The sequence below is a fragment of the Cynara cardunculus genome (genome assembly GCF_001531365.2).
Source record: "Cynara cardunculus var. scolymus isolate 2C chromosome LG 15, CcrdV1, whole genome shotgun sequence".
In the NCBI taxonomy this organism is placed as follows: Eukaryota; Viridiplantae; Streptophyta; class Magnoliopsida; order Asterales; family Asteraceae; genus Cynara; species Cynara cardunculus.
Window position 1 is genome coordinate 19,910,389 of NC_037542.1, and position 16,939 is coordinate 19,927,327.

The following is a 16,939-nucleotide window of genomic DNA, read 5'->3' on the forward strand; positions in this document are numbered from 1 at the left end:
CGAGAAACCCCTAAGACATACATGTTCATACTACCCAATGCACATTGTCAATTTAATTATGACAAATGCATAAACTTCAACCTACCTTTTTTATGAACCTGAAAAAAATTAGCTTAGATACATGCCCATTACTAACTTTTATCCTTCTCCGATTTTCGTATGATTTAACTGAACTTACTTTCCTATCTGTCTTACCTGTTGGGGGAAATCACCATTTTTCAGCTGGGAGTTGATCAATAACTTAGCAGCTCTGTGTAAAGGTGTAGGATCTCTTTACGCCTGTACGATCACATACTTTTATTTTTATTCAAAATAAATAATGTCTACGACATAGTTTTGAGATAAGAAATTAACCTGTTGGGTATGTATCAACCCCATCATAGCCCATGCAGTTTGTACCAAGTTGGATTGTCCTCCTTCTAGAGGCACATATTTCTGCTTATGAAGTAACCAAGGAGAAGAATGCAAGACCAGTGAGCATTGCTGAAMAGTTACACAGTTTGCTAGACCAAAAGTAGAAATTGTTTTATTCTATTATTAATTTTGAGCACTTGTTTTTGCTGAAGTATAACCTTTTCTATGCAGGATCGGTAGCTTTCTCCCCAACCACCATCCTTCAGCTGTGTTTTCAGCAGAAAATTGACAGCTTTACCCACTGCCTGACAATTTTCGTATGTCTTACCGATTGCTGCCAGTCCTCCAAGAGCAAACCAGGTAGCGTATGTAAAACAGATACCCCAGTTTCCATACCTAATACCCATGGCTCGTTAATTATGTTGGCAATTTAAGTAGAATATTGTCATTCCAACAATTTTAGAAACTGTTATACTTATGATACTGAATGGAGAAACTAACCACGAACCATCTGACATCTGCATTTTCTCAATGTATTCACCTGCTTTGGTAAGGAGACTATCTATTTCTTTACTCCTATGTTCAGGGTATGAATTCTTAAACAATGCCAAGGCTTGTATTACTGATGATGTGCATTCAATGTACCTGATCAACAACTTTGGTCAATCTCATGACGTTAAATTATAAAGTAATTGTCAACAGGAGAAAAAAATGGAAATAGTAAACTATGTCCAAAGCTTTACTCATGCTCAATGACAATGTCAGCGAAGAACTCTGTAGGATTGAGAATCTGAAATGGAACATAAATTAACTTAATTAGGGGTACCTACTGGTAAAGTGCATTTTGAAAGAAAGAACAATTTTCATGATCTAGTTACCTCCAACCATTTTGATGATCTTGCTGGTTCCCATGCTGGTAGCCCACCATTTATGCTCTATATATCTCATCATCAATTTAAATAATAATAAAAAAGAGCTTGTCAAGGTTCAAATAGTTAATCTTTATATTATTGATCAACTATATTAGCTGCTTACACAACTTTAAGGTTTTATTTGCTTATTGTTCTCTCCAGTGTTTCAATTTATGCTTACCGGCATGGAAAGTATTACGTTAACAGCATTGTTAAGTTGCTCAGGCTCCATCTTCTTACCAACAAATTCTGGCGGCATCATTGACAATAGAAGGCAACACTGCCCATAGTAAGTAGAAAATGAGAGGCCAACTTTTCCTAGCTTGTTTATTTGATTTTTAAAGAATTATATAATACCATCAATCCTTCAGCAGTAGAATCAGAAACTTGCCATCCATGGTCTTGATCTGAAAAGGTCCATGACCCTTTAGAAATATGGCGATGCATGCTTTTAAAGTCACCAGAAGGATTATCCTTTACCTACATAAGAGTTGATTAACCAAGGAGTCCAATAGCTACAAGAAACTCAGGTTTGTCTATAATTATTAATTCATGGTGTGCATCATAATTTTTAATCTGGAGACCTGTGAATCTTTAATAAAGTCATGTCCTTTCTTCAGGGTAGGGCCAATCTCGTTAATAAGATCACTAGCCAATAGAGCTTGGATGGCGAAACTTGCATCCCATGCCTGACTGCCAAAAGTCTGGTTTGTAACAACACCCATGAAGTTTTTAGTAACTTAAAATACTTTTAGTATTTTAAAATGCATGTATAATGAAAATATATGCTCTTTGGACTGGGTTTTTCTTGTACGACCTGCATTTTCATTCCATCTTCAGCAAGCCAGATATAATCTGGGATTCGGGCAAGGTGCTTTTTAAAGCAGACCCCATTTGGATCCTCAACCCAACATGCAAGCATACACAGTGCCTGCAGAGTTTGTTTGTAGGAGGCATAATTATCCTAATAAAGGTGAATTCATTTCTCATTCATACTTGGTACTTGTTAATCTTTTAGAGAATTGTGGTATTTTCCTTTTTCTATACCTTCTCCACTGAACCAATGGTGATATATCGGCTATTCTCATCTTCATAATGGATATGCTTCATGGTTGTTTCGAGTGCTTTTTCGCGCAGTTTGTTAAATGGCCAGTGAGTTAGGAGAGGCTCGGTGAATATGTAGAGGCTATCCCACATTAAATGTTGTAGTAAATGMTGGGGATAGTACAGGTCCTCCTGGGATGATAAATTGGCTTAATTAGACAAATAATTAGGGGACTGGAAAAGAATGTACAAATCAATGAAGTAAAGCAAATAATTCACCTTTGCACACAAATGTCTCATACTCTTCCAGTTAATTTTATCGTAGGGTTGTGCATAAAGTTCATTCCGAAGCTGTAAAACAAGAGGAGAGATTGGCCCCACAAATCTTCTTCCGTATAGATACAACATAGGCATGTATACGAGCCTACAGTAAMACCACATTTTTGCTGCGCATATTTGGAGGAAGGAGACAATAAGTGTGACGTTATATAACATGGTATGTACSTTGATTAATTAATCTTGTAATCTACTATCGTATGCATTTCGAGGTTACATGCTCTACTTTTATTTGTTGATTACCTAAAAAATGTGTGCATTTAACTATAATGCTCAACTTTTAAATGTACAAAAGGTRCATTTACCTAAAAAAATGTTTTTCAAATTTAATAGAACAATTATTAGAGATTTATCCGTGATATGGAAAATGTTTAGTCTGTCAAAGAATTGATATAGGAGAACTAAGYTRACCTGGATGCGTGGGAAGGAAGGAAGGGAGGATCCAAAACTCTGGGGGCATTGGGTTGTTTCCTGCCCACTCACAAACACCAAGTATCTAAACAACAAAAGMGTATAAATGCTTTAATTTAATATAATAAACTAGATAAAATCAAGGGATTACCAATAAGAAATGTGAAACATAGATGAAGTCTTTTATCTTGTTTTTAAATGGTAACTTATTTAATTTAAAGTAATTTCAGTATGAATGAAAACCTCTTACCGAAAGCCATGTTTTTCCCCAAGAGGGAATGGTTGTCGCACTGCCATGATCTAGAATCCATTTTCGAGCTTTGGTGCATGCACCATTCAAACCACCATYAGGTCCTTCTCCTAGAAGACGCATACAAATGTAACTGAGAGTGGTGCCAAACATAGTGCTATGGCCTTCAATGTGAAATCCCCACCCACCATCTTCATTCTGTAAATTATTCAAAATGAGATTTAATTATATGTCAACTTGTGTTGAGAATGAGAATGCATTATAATACGTATAAGTACCTGATGACAATATAAGTATCTAAGAATTTCTTTTTTATGTTCTTGTGGGAACACGCTGTTAAGATGCCTTGTGATATACAAGCATATAACCTGCATTTGGTTTGATATTTGTGTTAATTAGCTAGTGTCATCTTGTCGATATGATCAGGTGAATATAGTTGCATCCATAAATTAAAAGTTAAAAGTTATGTTATATGAGTAACCATCAATAAAATCAAAGCATTTACCAATGGCTGGATGAAGTACATTGGACCGGCGTTTTCAGCTGGCCAATGGCCATCCTCAGCCTGCAAGGCTGCAAATAAGTGAACAGACCTCCTCAATGTGGTGGTAACTTTTTCATAATTAATGTCTTCACCATCTTCTATCTTCACTTGAGCTATAGTTTGTTTAAACTGCTTCTCTCTTAAAAACTGCATATGCACACACACACATATTACATATTCATGTTTCAGTAAAAGTTGGTTTAATTTGCAGATCCAATAAAATTGAGGAAGGAAAGAGGGATTAACCTGCATGCGCCAAAGGACATCACTACTGGGCTTAACTTCATGTCGATGATCCCAGAAATGAAGACGTGCTTTTTCAATTTCATTACGCTCTTCTGGAGTTCCATAGTTAGGATCAAACTCCCATGTTTGCCTTCCAACGAAATTGTTTGTGCTGTAAAGATATGGGTTATTAACCCCATTTGCTATCTTCAACCTCCACATTTTTTCGTCCAAATTAGATATTGCTACGACTGCTGCAATTAATTCACATTTTCAGTAAATACTCATATCATGCATGCACACACTTTATAGAAGTTGTTTATAGTTACGGTACATTGTTTGGGAGTTAGTTATGTCACATGCAAGTCAAGTTCGACAAAATGATGAATCGGGCGAGAAGGTGTGTATGCACCTTGGCAAGTTGCCAATAACTCGCATACGAGCATCATATGGATTTTACTGTTAAGAGATAACATAATTGTTCTAGGCGGGGTGGGCCGCCCACCTTCGAATGGTATTGTTGTGATTTTGTTTGTTGTCTTATACGTCTAAATATACACATCGTGACATCTAAACTTGTAATAGCTCCAATCAATATAGTGGCATTTTTTGCCAGTTGTTTTTCCCAATTCGGTTTTTTATGTAAAAATCCTGGTGTCTCCCTATCTGCATATTGCTTTCACTATTGTTTGGTTAAGGTGCTCTAGAGGCCAAACCCAAGTCTCGAATATGGATCTCGAATCGAATTCTTGGCCATGCATTTTTCAGTTATTTTTGTTGTAATATAAAATATATTACTTGTGTTTATGGATGTTGCACTCGATGACCAAATCAGTAAAACTGATACTTGGTGACTACTCCACCATGCTTGCTCCCTACTCTTGCCATCCTTGCTCACTACTCATCCTCCAATCTTGGTTCTTACTCTTTGTTTGGTTATAAATAACCATTTGGCCCCAACATTTAACACACCCCGGTTTCTCTTCTTTCTATAGATACAACACTTTCTAGTTAGTATATTCTATATATATGTGTGTGAGATACGAGAGTGTTCTTGAAATTCTTGATATTCTGAAGACTTGCTAGTTGATTGTGGATTTAAAAATCCATGTACAAGCACTTTGTAATCTGCTTGGTGGTAATAATATTATTGCTCTCTCTCTCTCTCTTTGGTGGACGTACACTATCACATTGATAGTGGAACCACGTTAAATTCTCGTGTTGTTATTTTGTGGACCTATCATTTACGTAGATCACTGTTTATTTTTGATAGAGTCATTATGCAACATCTAGATAATTGTTATCCGCATTTGTTGTCGGGTTTGTTGTGTCCCTGGATTTCTATTTTTGAAGGGACCTTAGAAATCACTTGCTAGCTTTGTTATTGTGACACATCATATCCGACAATTTTATTTAGGGCAAATTGAATGAAAAAATAACGTTCTATAACTTGATTCTTTGGGTAATGTACTTTCAAAACTTCCATTTTAGTACCTAAGATGTAAGTTTTAAACATTTAAGTACCTAGGTAATCGGTTGAAAAACTAACTTTAGATTAAAAAAAAGACTAATTTTAGATTAAAAGAATTCATGTCACTAACCATGTCAACAAATAATATTGAGTTGGATATCACATCACTCGCCATATCAGCAAGATAATCGGTTAATATTTCAACCGGTTATCCGGGTACTTAAATGTTTAAAACTTTACATCTTAGATACCAATATATCAATGACCTTCACTGTTGATCAGTTATCTCCAGAACTAGTCAAATAATATAGTTGCATCATCTCTAAAAAATATTCCCAACATGTCACTAAAATAATATGTATAACATGTAATTTGGGAACATGCAATATCTATCGAACTTTAAACATATGTAAACTCATCTTAATATTTATATATATATATATATATATGTGTGTGTGTGTGTGTGTGTGTCATACTTCATCCTCGTTTGATATCAAAACCCATAAACGTAACTTAAAAATATAAAATATACCTTGTGTTGATACAATTTGAACTTGAAATTTGCTTTGAAATTATGCGACTTAGGCTCCTTTCCTAATTTCCTTGCATTCTCTTTCTTTTATACATTAAATCAATTTTGACATAGCTCAAGTCATACACTTGGTTTGCTTTACAATGACAAGTCTAAAAGATAGACACGTAACTTAGGTTTCCATGGCTAACGTCCCCATATAAGCTACTCTTCCAAAAAAAAAGTCTGCTATTTTTGTGTGGCAAATACATATCAAGTTGGCGGATATTAAATTGTAATTTAAAAAATATTATTTTTATAATGATAAAACATTAAAAACAAACTTAACAACTAATAGTTAGGTCCCCAATCTAGTGTACCTAGTTTTAATAGCTACCACACCAAAAACATCGCTGCTCTTTAACTTGTTAATGCACAAGTTCGTATCACAATGCGTGGATTGGTTGTAAAACCTTCCGCTACGATAATTTCTAAAGCATGTTACCTCAAAAATCAATTTAAAAATTACTTTCCACTACTATTTTATTATTAATGAATTATTTTCACAAAAAAATTATAAATTTAGATCAAATCAACAAAAGGTGGCGATTTGGCATTACAATTACCCAAAAACAATTTCTTATATTAAGAAACATCTGTACAGTTGCTATAATTTATGATACAGATCGTGCCACATCAACAACTTTTCATATATATATATACTAGATTTGATCCCGTGTATTACACGAGGTAATTTTAAAAAATTAAATCATGTCAGGAAACTTATCTTACATATATGAATGATCATCGAAAGTACGATGCTACTTCAGACTTATATTCTTGAAATAACTCTGAAAAATGACTCTTCAGACTTGAATTTAGAAATGAATTGAAACTATATCAATAATTAGTTAAAATTAAGTTAACTCTAGAATAAAATTAAATTTAGAAATGAAATTATATCAGTAAATTGAATTTAAACATAAAAGTACATTTAGAATGACTCTTCAGACTTGTACTCTTGAAATAACTTTGAATTATACCTTTAAAGTATAACTCTGGATGATGACTTCAGACTTGTATTCTTAAAATAACTCGGAAATAAAACTCTGAAGAATGAATTCAGACTTGTAGTATTGAAATAACTCTGAAGAATAACTTTAAAGTATAACTCTTATACTCTGAAGTAAAACACCATTTTTTTTCGGGAATCAGTTACCACACGAATTAATTAACCCAAGAATAAAATCAATTGCATCTTAAATTAGTGAGATTGATTGAATAAGAGGACACATGTCTATAAATGAGTTTAATTGAACTGCTAATGTAAATTGTGTCTAGATACGTTCAAATGAGTCTAATTGAACTGATAATGTAAATTGTGTCTAGATACATCTTTAGGCTGAAAAACAAGATAACCGCCTCACCAGAAGATGACACGTGTCAACCAAGTTACTTATTTATTATGTGTGTGTGTGTGTGTGTATATATATATATATATATATATATATATAGGGTTGGGTTCACATGAGACTAGCCTATCTTCATGAAACCCATGAGACCACTTTTTTACACTTGAAACTTCTCAACAAAACGCTTTGAAGGTAAAAAAAAAAAAAAAAGTCGAACCTTTACAGCAAAAACACTATGAAGGTTATCTTCACAGCGTTTTGCTGTGAGGTTTCAAGCGTAAAAAAATAGTCCCAAAGGGTCTCAAAAAAACAGGCTGGTCTCACGTGATCCCAAGTCTATGTGTGTGTGTATATATATTAGTAAAACTAAATTTATTCAATTTTAAAGCCATTTAAACTTCATATAGTTAACTAAATGGCTGGATGAAATACATTGGACCAGCATTTTCGGCTGGCTAGTGGCCATCTTCAGCCTGCAAGGTTGCAAATAAGTGAACATACCTCCTCAATGTGGTGGTAACTTTGTCATAACAAATCCCTTCACCATCCTCTATCTTCACATGGGCTATTATGCTCTGTTTAAACTTCTTCTCTTTTAAAAACTACATATAAATATTCATGTTTCAGTGAAAATTAGATTCAATAATATAGAGGGAGGAAAGAGGAGTTAACCTGCATGTGCTAGAGGACATCACTACATGGCTTAACTAAAGTAACGTGCAATCCATGCAATTTACTAACATATAACGTCTATCTAAACTTTTAAATCAAAACACATAAAGTCATCTTAAATATTTAGACCCATATATACTTATTCGTCCTTGTTCAATATCAAAACCATAAACATGACTTAAATATAAAAAACTATACCTACTTTGATGCAACTTGAAATTGGGTTTTGCTCGAAACTCCTTTCCTAATTTCCTTGCATTCTTATCGGGTTGTAATTAAAATTTGATTTCTTTTATAATGATGAAGTATAGAGTAGACCTCCAACTTAGGCCCCTACGACGTCCTTGGTTTTACTAAATTCTTCACTTTTTCCTTGTGACAATTTCACATCAAATGGCGTAGATTGATTTGTGATTGAATACTTGTTCTTGTCATATATACTCATTAAACTAAGGATATGCCACCTCTAGTGGTCTCGGTTTTAGTTTTCATACCGCTCCAAATCTTTGTATAGGACACGTCCATGTCATATTCCGAGGATCGCTTTATCATTAAAATTGATTGTCTTTATGTGAAGAAAAAAACTAGTTTCAACAAATTAATGAAAAATGAAATCAATTGTAGAAAGAAAATTACATTAAAGTGGAACCAAAATCATCATTTTAACTTTTGGGTTGATTTCTGTTTTTGGAATTAACTTTCAAAATCATCATTTTAAGATCTGGAACGAACTTTTTTATTTATTTAAGGGTCTAATTGATCTGATGACCTTTTGATGATGACTTGACTCAGATAAATTGTAAGCATGATTGCTTTCAGAAAGCACCTAGTTTTCAATATATATTAATAACAAGTAAATGAAAACTCATATTCTTTTGATAACCGTGATATTAGGAGTGGTAAAAAGTGACAGCAATCCGTTAACCCAACCCAAAATCAGCGGGTTGGGTTGAGATTTTCACCCCATTTAGATAAATGAGTAACTTGCCTAACCCATTTACCATTTAAATAAATGGGTTGGGGTTGGAGTAGGTTGAAATTTTCGTCATGTTATCAACTCATTTAAAATATTATTTTATTTTAATTATGATATATAATATTATCTATGAAATATTGAAACTCTCTTGTTTTGTCAACTGTGAAACTCTAATAAAGTAATAATCCACTTGTCCGCCTCCAAGTCTCCCTCTCGCCTCCAGGGCTCCAACAGACCAACACAACAGTCAACAGTCTCCCTCTCCGGTCTCCGCCTCTCGTCTCTCTCTTTCTCTCGTGAAACAAGCATATTTCGATCGGTGCGGTTGTACAAATTGGTGGAACTCACTGATTTCTTCTCATTGTTCCAATCTTAATCATAAATAGTAACAAGTTTTTTCTTTGTTCACTGATTTTTTCTCATTGTTCCAGTCTTGTCATTGTTTCGGTCTCTCATCCAACACATAGATTTTGATTGTTTTCTTCATTCATTCCCTTTTTTTGTCTAAGAGATTGGGTATATGGCTCATATAAGAAGTTCATATGTAGCAAACTACCTTAGTTCTCGGGAATTATCGGTCCATTCACATGCATGAATTAGATCCAAGAGATTGAGCAAGCCTTTCATTCAAGTGACTGTGGCGAGTAACAAAAAGTGAAATTTGCTTCACATATACTAAGGGGCCAGGCCCTTAGATGGTGGAACGTCAGCAACCGTCATTCCGCTTTTGACTTGGGAAGTTTTTAAAGGAAAAATCATGGACAAATATTATAACGAGAGGGCCTTAAAGTATATTTAATTGAGTTGAACATATTTAAATCATATTCAAATATATGATTGGTGTCTATTTGCTCTATGTGTTGATCCTATAGGTTCATGTGTTGTTAGCCATATCGTTATATGTTGTGTCTTGGGCACTTAGGACCAACACTAGAAGCATCAAGGGTAGAGATTTTGGGGGAGCACTTGAGCGGAAGTTGAATTTTTGAAGACAGAGTAACACCCGACTGTATTCTAGTTTACTTGAAATTAGATTATTAATTAAGTTGTTATTTATGTTTTAATTCCTCACTATTGTGCTTGGGTTTAAGCCGCTTCTTATTTATGGAAGTTTTTAGTTGTGCGAAAAGTATTTTCTCGTTTTTAAATTTTAGGGTGTTACAGATATTACTTATTGACAATATAAAAATTAAAGTCATAAAAACGTAAGAAATAAATGATAGACATATGACTCAAGGCACCTTCAAGTCAACAGTTATGAAAGTCTCCTCCCTTTACCTCTGAGAAGTCCACGTCAAATTGCATACATCGTTTTGAAATTAAACCACAGTTCTTTTCACTAGCGGTCTCAATTTTAGCTTTCAAATCGTTTCAATAGGATCTCCCTCTTTGTTTATGTCATATGTAATTAAAACTTGTCCTACAAAATAGACATGTGATTTAGGTCCACAGTAATAGTACTAAGTTTTTTTTTAACCACAACGGTGATGCCTGATTGCTTTAAGTTTAGCTCCAAAGGTCAAAAGTATTAGGAGTTCCCAGGTTCAAATCCAATGAGTAATAAAAAATCCCCTTGTGGCCACGGAGGTTCAAATGCGGTACTCCGGGTTATCTGTAAAGCAGATGGTCGTCCTGGGATTAGTCGACTCGCATAGCGATTGAATATCCCAGGTTAATAAAAAAAAATAGTACTAAGTTTTACTTTCATACCCATCCAAAATGACATCTCTCGTCTTTGATGGGAGCATGTTCATGACATAATATAACAATACAATTCTTTCATTTTCATATAATTTAAAATGCAAGATAAATTAACTATTATTTCATAAAACCTAACCATTATAAAATTAACATTTAATAAAAAAAATCAATTTTATTTTATTTAAATTACGGATGACCAATAGACCATATAATACTTTAATTTTCATTTTTTAACTATTTAATTAGGTTTATTGGTAATCCGTCACTGAATATTTGAGTTTCCGACGGATAGCTAAAATGTCGTGAAACTGTTTTTCCTATTGAAAGTCATTGACATAATGCGGTCATTGGTGATTTTCATCGCCGATCTCAGCTTTCCAGAAGTCGTCATTGAGTGCTAATCGATATTGCATCATTATCTTTATCCAAGAAAACTTCAATGCTTAAACGAAGGAAAAGCTCAGAAACCTCAATAACCTTTTCTTTTAGTTTTGAATGATTTGAACTATTTTTCGGATAAATAAATTATTAAACTTTTCTATTTTGAATGATTAAGTCTTTAAACAATTTTTTGAATAAATAAACCATCAATTTTCTAAAAAATTGGTTACTTAAATGTTTAACCCAAAAATATACATGTAACTGGCTAAGATTGTTTTAAAGTTAAAAAAAAGTTAAATCAATTATACCGTCCTCAAACCCTACATCGTTCAAACCCCTTACACACCCAACATCATCGCTCTGCTCGCCGTTTGTTGTTGCCGTTGGCCCTACCAACGATCTCACGCTTCTTAATTTGTTTTTTCTGTTTTCCGATTATCCCTCTTTTTTAATAGTCTATGTATGCTCTGTTATTTTTTGGAAAGATGGAGAATCAAAAGACAAAAAACAGATAGAAAAAGGAGATCGATGGTAGGGAGACGACAACGGCGAGTTTTGATGCAAAGCGGACTACGATGAAGCGGCAGAGGTGTAGCGATGGTGTTGGGTGTGAGGGGCTTGAATTGGCATATGGTTTGGACGGTAAAACTGATTTAATTTTTTTTACTTTAATAGTTTATTTATTCTAAAAAAAATATTCAATGATATAATTATTTAAAATGTGAATGTTCATTGGTTTATTTATTCAAAAAAAATATTCAAAGACGTAATTATTCAATATTAGAATGTTCATTAGTTTATTATTTAAAAAAATAGTTTAACGACTTAATTATTTAATATTAGAAACTTTATTGGGTATTTTTCTACTTCTCCCATTAAATTAAAATGAGTTACGTATTTATTCTTAAATCTAAAATTAATTTAAGTTGTAATGAAGTTTTGAAATATAATAAAATAGAAAAACCAAGAATTTTTTAATATTTAATGACACCAATGCCGATAAAGGTCGGACGAGATTGATTTTTATGGTTTGTATCAATTTGAATCTCCCTTATTTATGTGTATACAGAGATAGAGATAGAGATAGAGAGAGAGTCAAGTTTAAACGAGAATAATGATCAAGTAAAAGAACACGGTAACACAAAATCACATATGATTTACATGACTTTGATTACGACCTGAGGTCGTGGGCCAAGTCGCCCACTCACCCTTATGTTGACCGTTTATGTAATTGCATATGATTTTAGCGGGACCTTTTTGTCGGGTCTTCAATTTAACAAAACATGTTTAACCACCATTCATAATCTTTATTCAATTCTCACTACAACAAAATCAGGTTTATAGGACACTCCCAATTATAAGCGTCCTAATAGACCTCTTTATAAGACTTAGTTTATATGACCAAAAAAATAAAACGTCCTATCTAAAGGCGTTGTAATAAGTTTATATGACGTTTTCTGACGTCGTAATAAGTTTTTTAAGACACTTTTAATATAAAGCGTCTCATTAGCAACTTTATAGGACACTATTTGAAAAATTGTCCTATAAAAACAAATGTCCTATAAAAAATTAAGTTTATAGGACACTCTCTCAAAAGTATCCTATAAAGTTGTTAATGCGACACTTTGTATTAAAAATGTTCTAAAAAACTTGTTAAGACGCCCAAAAACGTCATATAAACTTATTACAAAACATTTAATTAGATATGACGCTTTATATTTTAGTCCTATAAATCAAGTCCTATAAAGCGGTCTATTGGGACACTTAAAGATTGGGGGTGTCCTGTAAACCCAATTTTGTGAATAGACAAACTAAGCAAACCAACATATATAACCCACAAGTTTACAGTGGTTTCATCACCAAAAGGTTGTGTTCATGTCTGAGAAATTATATTAGCCAAACTGAAACTGAAACTGAAACCTACAGAAGGGATACGAACCAAATCACAAATTGGGATGCAAACTTGCAAAGCTAAAACTTAGCTTTTCTATGTGTTTCTCTCTCAAATTTCCGTGATATGAGGTGGTAACCCAAGAATTGTGTTTATGTAACAACCCAAAAGAGTCTCAAATGGAAATCCGTGTTTATCCTTTTGGCACGGTAATTGTGACCTTATATGCAACATGATGGTGCCAACTTTGAAAAAAGCTTTTGTTGCACCCGTAGAATGAAACGGACAATGGACGTCAGAACAAAATTTGGCCTCGTAATCTTAATTAGCCTTAATTTATAACGTTGATATAAGTTATCAAAAATAGTGTTCACAAAACTTATATACTCGTATTTTTTATGTATAGGACCCCATAACATTGTCTACTAGCCTTTTTTGATGGAGTAAGTTTATGTTGACTTTATACTTTGAGGATATGATCTTTTTCATCATGTTGGACCAAATATGTTAAGATTCTAATCAACTTTGTTGAATCTACAATTTCTTATACATGAGTCCGTTAAGTGATTCAATATGAATATTCTTAAGGAAATGCTGAATGAAGTTTGGGTGTTTCAACATTTCATCTGTGGCATCCGCAGTCTGGTGTTCTTTTCTTTTTATTAAAATCCTTGTCCTCTCATGAACATCCTCGAAGGCAAGCGTGGTTGAATAGAGAGTGGTTATAAACAATCAAGAGAATGGTAGCTTTCTCTTTCGGTTATTATAAAATATTTTTAATTGACCACCATTTTTTGGATACAAGTACAGGTGGTTGCTATATGCACTGAGGTTAGTGCTGGATGGCGGTGGGTTGTGGGAGCACCTGCTTACAGTAAGCAGCTAGAGCCCACATTGGGAATATATCCCTGTATAATGCATAGTGCAACAGACAGTTTTGCTTGAAAACTCCAGATGTTTCCTGCATTAATCAAGTAGTTTTACAGTGATTAGTGAACGCCAGAACCTACCACAAATCTTATCACTGTGTTAGCACTTCATCTTCAATTGAAATCATTTGCCTTACCTGTTGCGAGAAATCACCATTTCTAGTCTGGGAGTTGATCAATAACTTAGCTGCTTTGTGTAAAGGTGTAGGGTCTCTTTTCGCCTGTACAATCGCATACGTTTATTTAAAAAATAAATAATGTATACGACGTACTTTTAGGATAAGAATTGACCTGTTGAGTATGTATCAACCCCATCATAGCCCATGCAGTTTGTATCAAGTTGGATCGGCCTCCTTCTAGAGGCACATATTTCTGTTTATAAAGTAACCAAGGAGAAGAATCAATGCAAGACCGGTGAGCTTTGCTAAAAAATTATACCCTTTGCTAGATCAAAAATGGAAAATTGTTTTTTTCTATTTTGAACACTTGTATTCGTTGACATATTACCTTTTTTGTGCAGGATTGGTAACTTTCTCCCCAACCACCATCCTCCCTCTGTGTTTTCAGCAGAAAATTGACAGCTTTACCGATTGCCGGACAATTTTCATATGTCTTACCGATTGCTGCCAGTCCTCCAAGAGCAAACCAGGTAGCGTATGTAAAACAGACACCCCAGTTTCCATACCTAATACCCATGGCTCGTTAATTATGTTGGCAATATGAATATAGTATTGTCATTTCCAACAGTTTTAGAAACTGTTATTATGATACTCAATGGAGAGACTAACCATGAACCATCTGACATCTGCATTTTCTCAAGGTATTCACCTGCAACGGTAAGGAAACTATCTATTTCTTTACTCCTGTGCTCAGGGTATGATTTCTTAAACAATACAAGGGCCTGTATTGCTGATGATGTGCATTCAGTGTACCTGGACAACAACTTCAGTGAGTCTCATGAAGTTGGCATTATATTGTATAGTAATTGGCAACGGGAGAAAGAAGATATTTATATGGAAATAGTAAACTGAGTCCGAGTTATACTCATGCTCAATGACAATGTCAACAAAGAACTCTGTAGGATTGAGAATCTGAAATAGAAGAGAAATATTATAAGTAGGGTCATTTACTGGACAAATGCATTTTGAAAGAAAGAACAATTTTCCATGATCAAGTTACCTCCAACCATTTTGAGGATCCTGCTGGTTCCCATCCTGGTAGCCCGCCATTTTTGCTCTATATTGTCACCAAGGTAAAATAATAATAAAAACAAAATAAGTAACTACTTGGATTGTTGATTAATTGTATCAGCTTGTTTTAGTTTTTATTTGCTTAAAGTTCTCCCCAGTGTTTCAAGAAAATGGAAGATAGAATTAGAAGCGCTAATGAATGTGTACTTGATTAGCAATTTATGTTTACCTGCAAAGAAAGTAGTACGTCGACAGCATTGTTAAGTTGCTCAGGCGCCATCTTCTTGCCAACAATTTCTGGTGGCATCATTGACAATAGGAGGCAACACTGGAGATAGTAAGTAGAGAATGAGAGGCCTACTTTTCCTTGCTTTTTTATGTGCTTTTGAAAGTATTATACAAATACCTTCAATCCTTCAGCAGTGCAGTCGGAAACTTGCCATCCATGGTCTTGATCTGCAAAGGTCCATGACCCTTTAGAAATATGTCGATGCATGCTTTCAAAGTCGCCAGAAGGATTATCCTTAACCTACACAAGAGTTAATTAATGAGGAATGTGACCAATAGCAACTAAAAACTAGGTTTTATCTTTAATTAGCAATTCAAGACTCAATCTGGAAACCTGTGAGGCATTAATAAAGTCATGTCCTTTCTTTAGGGTAGGGCCAATCTCGTGGGGTAGATCTGTAGCCAGCAGAGCTTGGACGACCAAACTTGCATCCCACACTTGACTGTTGGTACCCTATTTGATAACAACACCAATGAAATTATTAGTAAATTTGAAATACTTTGTCGAGTATTTTAGCATATATGTAGAAAACTATGTGTTTTGAGGACTGGAGTTTTCTTGTATGACCTGCATTTTCATTCCATCTTCTGCAACCCAGATATAATCAGGGATTCGGGCAAGGTGCTTTTTAAAGCAGACCCCATTTGGATCCTCAACCCAACATGAAAGCATGCACAGTGCCTACAGAGTGAGTTTGTAAGAGGCATAATTAATTATCCTAACAAAGGTGAATTCCTTTCGCATTCCTACTTGGTACTTGTTAATCTTTTAGAGAATGTTTGTGTGAATTTCCTTTTCTATACCTTCTCCACTGCACCAATGGTGATATATCGGCTATTCTCATCTTCATAATGGATATGCTTCATGGTTGTTTGGAGTGCTTTCTCGCGTAATTTGTTAAATGGCCAGTGAGTTAGGAGAGGCTCAGTGAATATATAGAGGCTATCCCACAGTAACTCTTGTAGTGAAGAATGGGGGTGGTATAGGTCCTCCTGAGACAATAAATTGGCTTAATGATTAGGGAAATATGTAAGAATATACAAAGCAATGAAGTAAAGCAAATGATTCACCTTTGCACACAAATGTCTTATACTCTTCCGGTTGATTTTATTGTAGGGCTGTGCATAAAGTTCATCTCGAAGTTGTAAAACCAGAGGAGTGATTGGACCCACAAATCTTTTCCCGTATAGGTACGACATTGGCATGTATACCAGCCTACAGTAACACCACATCTTTGCTGCATTTTTTGAAGGAGACAGTTAAGTGTGATGTTATATGATGGAGTATGCTGGTTGATGAAGGGGAGGCCCCTAAGACTACAATTATTATTATTTTTTTATCTTTTTGTTATTATTATCTTTTGTCTTATTACTATTTTAATTTATTTTGAAGGAATTTTAATTAATATAAGTTATTATCTTTTTATATATTTATATTGTAT

The 16,939-nt window shown here is 34.2% G+C and overlaps 2 protein-coding genes across 2 annotated transcripts in view; both read right to left on the minus strand.

Annotated features, from left to right (window-relative positions):
• Positions 1 to 262: 262 nt before the first annotated feature.
• On the minus strand, positions 263 to 4,297 carry LOC112528022 (shionone synthase-like). The gene is made up of 16 exons (XM_025138907.1): positions 3,812 to 4,297; positions 3,585 to 3,674; positions 3,307 to 3,504; positions 3,057 to 3,141; positions 2,589 to 2,755; positions 2,313 to 2,501; positions 2,083 to 2,196; positions 1,850 to 1,969; positions 1,623 to 1,745; positions 1,447 to 1,545; positions 1,233 to 1,289; positions 1,098 to 1,144; positions 856 to 999; positions 573 to 750; positions 355 to 435; positions 263 to 279 (listed from the first exon to the last, which is right to left on the minus strand). The coding sequence occupies exons 1-16, from the start codon at positions 4,295 to 4,297 to the stop codon at positions 274 to 276; spliced, it is 2,184 nt and encodes a 727-aa protein (XP_024994675.1). The 3' UTR covers positions 263 to 273.
• A 9,625-nt stretch (positions 4,298 to 13,922) lies between these two features.
• LOC112528193 (shionone synthase-like) overlaps positions 13,923 to 16,939 on the minus strand; it is a 5,627-nt gene continuing 2,610 nt past the window's right edge. Inside the window, exons 6-18 of the mRNA XM_025139157.1 lie at positions 16,569 to 16,735; positions 16,302 to 16,490; positions 16,066 to 16,179; positions 15,832 to 15,951; positions 15,616 to 15,738; positions 15,439 to 15,537; positions 15,199 to 15,255; positions 15,064 to 15,110; positions 14,808 to 14,951; positions 14,527 to 14,704; positions 14,311 to 14,391; positions 14,157 to 14,240; positions 13,923 to 14,051 (exon numbers count right to left, since the gene is read on the minus strand). Of these exons, the coding sequence (XP_024994925.1) occupies positions 13,923 to 14,051; positions 14,157 to 14,240; positions 14,311 to 14,391; positions 14,527 to 14,704; positions 14,808 to 14,951; positions 15,064 to 15,110; positions 15,199 to 15,255; positions 15,439 to 15,537; positions 15,616 to 15,738; positions 15,832 to 15,951; positions 16,066 to 16,179; positions 16,302 to 16,490; positions 16,569 to 16,735 (1,532 nt within the window). The remainder of the gene's footprint in view (positions 14,052 to 14,156; positions 14,241 to 14,310; positions 14,392 to 14,526; positions 14,705 to 14,807; positions 14,952 to 15,063; positions 15,111 to 15,198; positions 15,256 to 15,438; positions 15,538 to 15,615; positions 15,739 to 15,831; positions 15,952 to 16,065; positions 16,180 to 16,301; positions 16,491 to 16,568; positions 16,736 to 16,939) is intronic.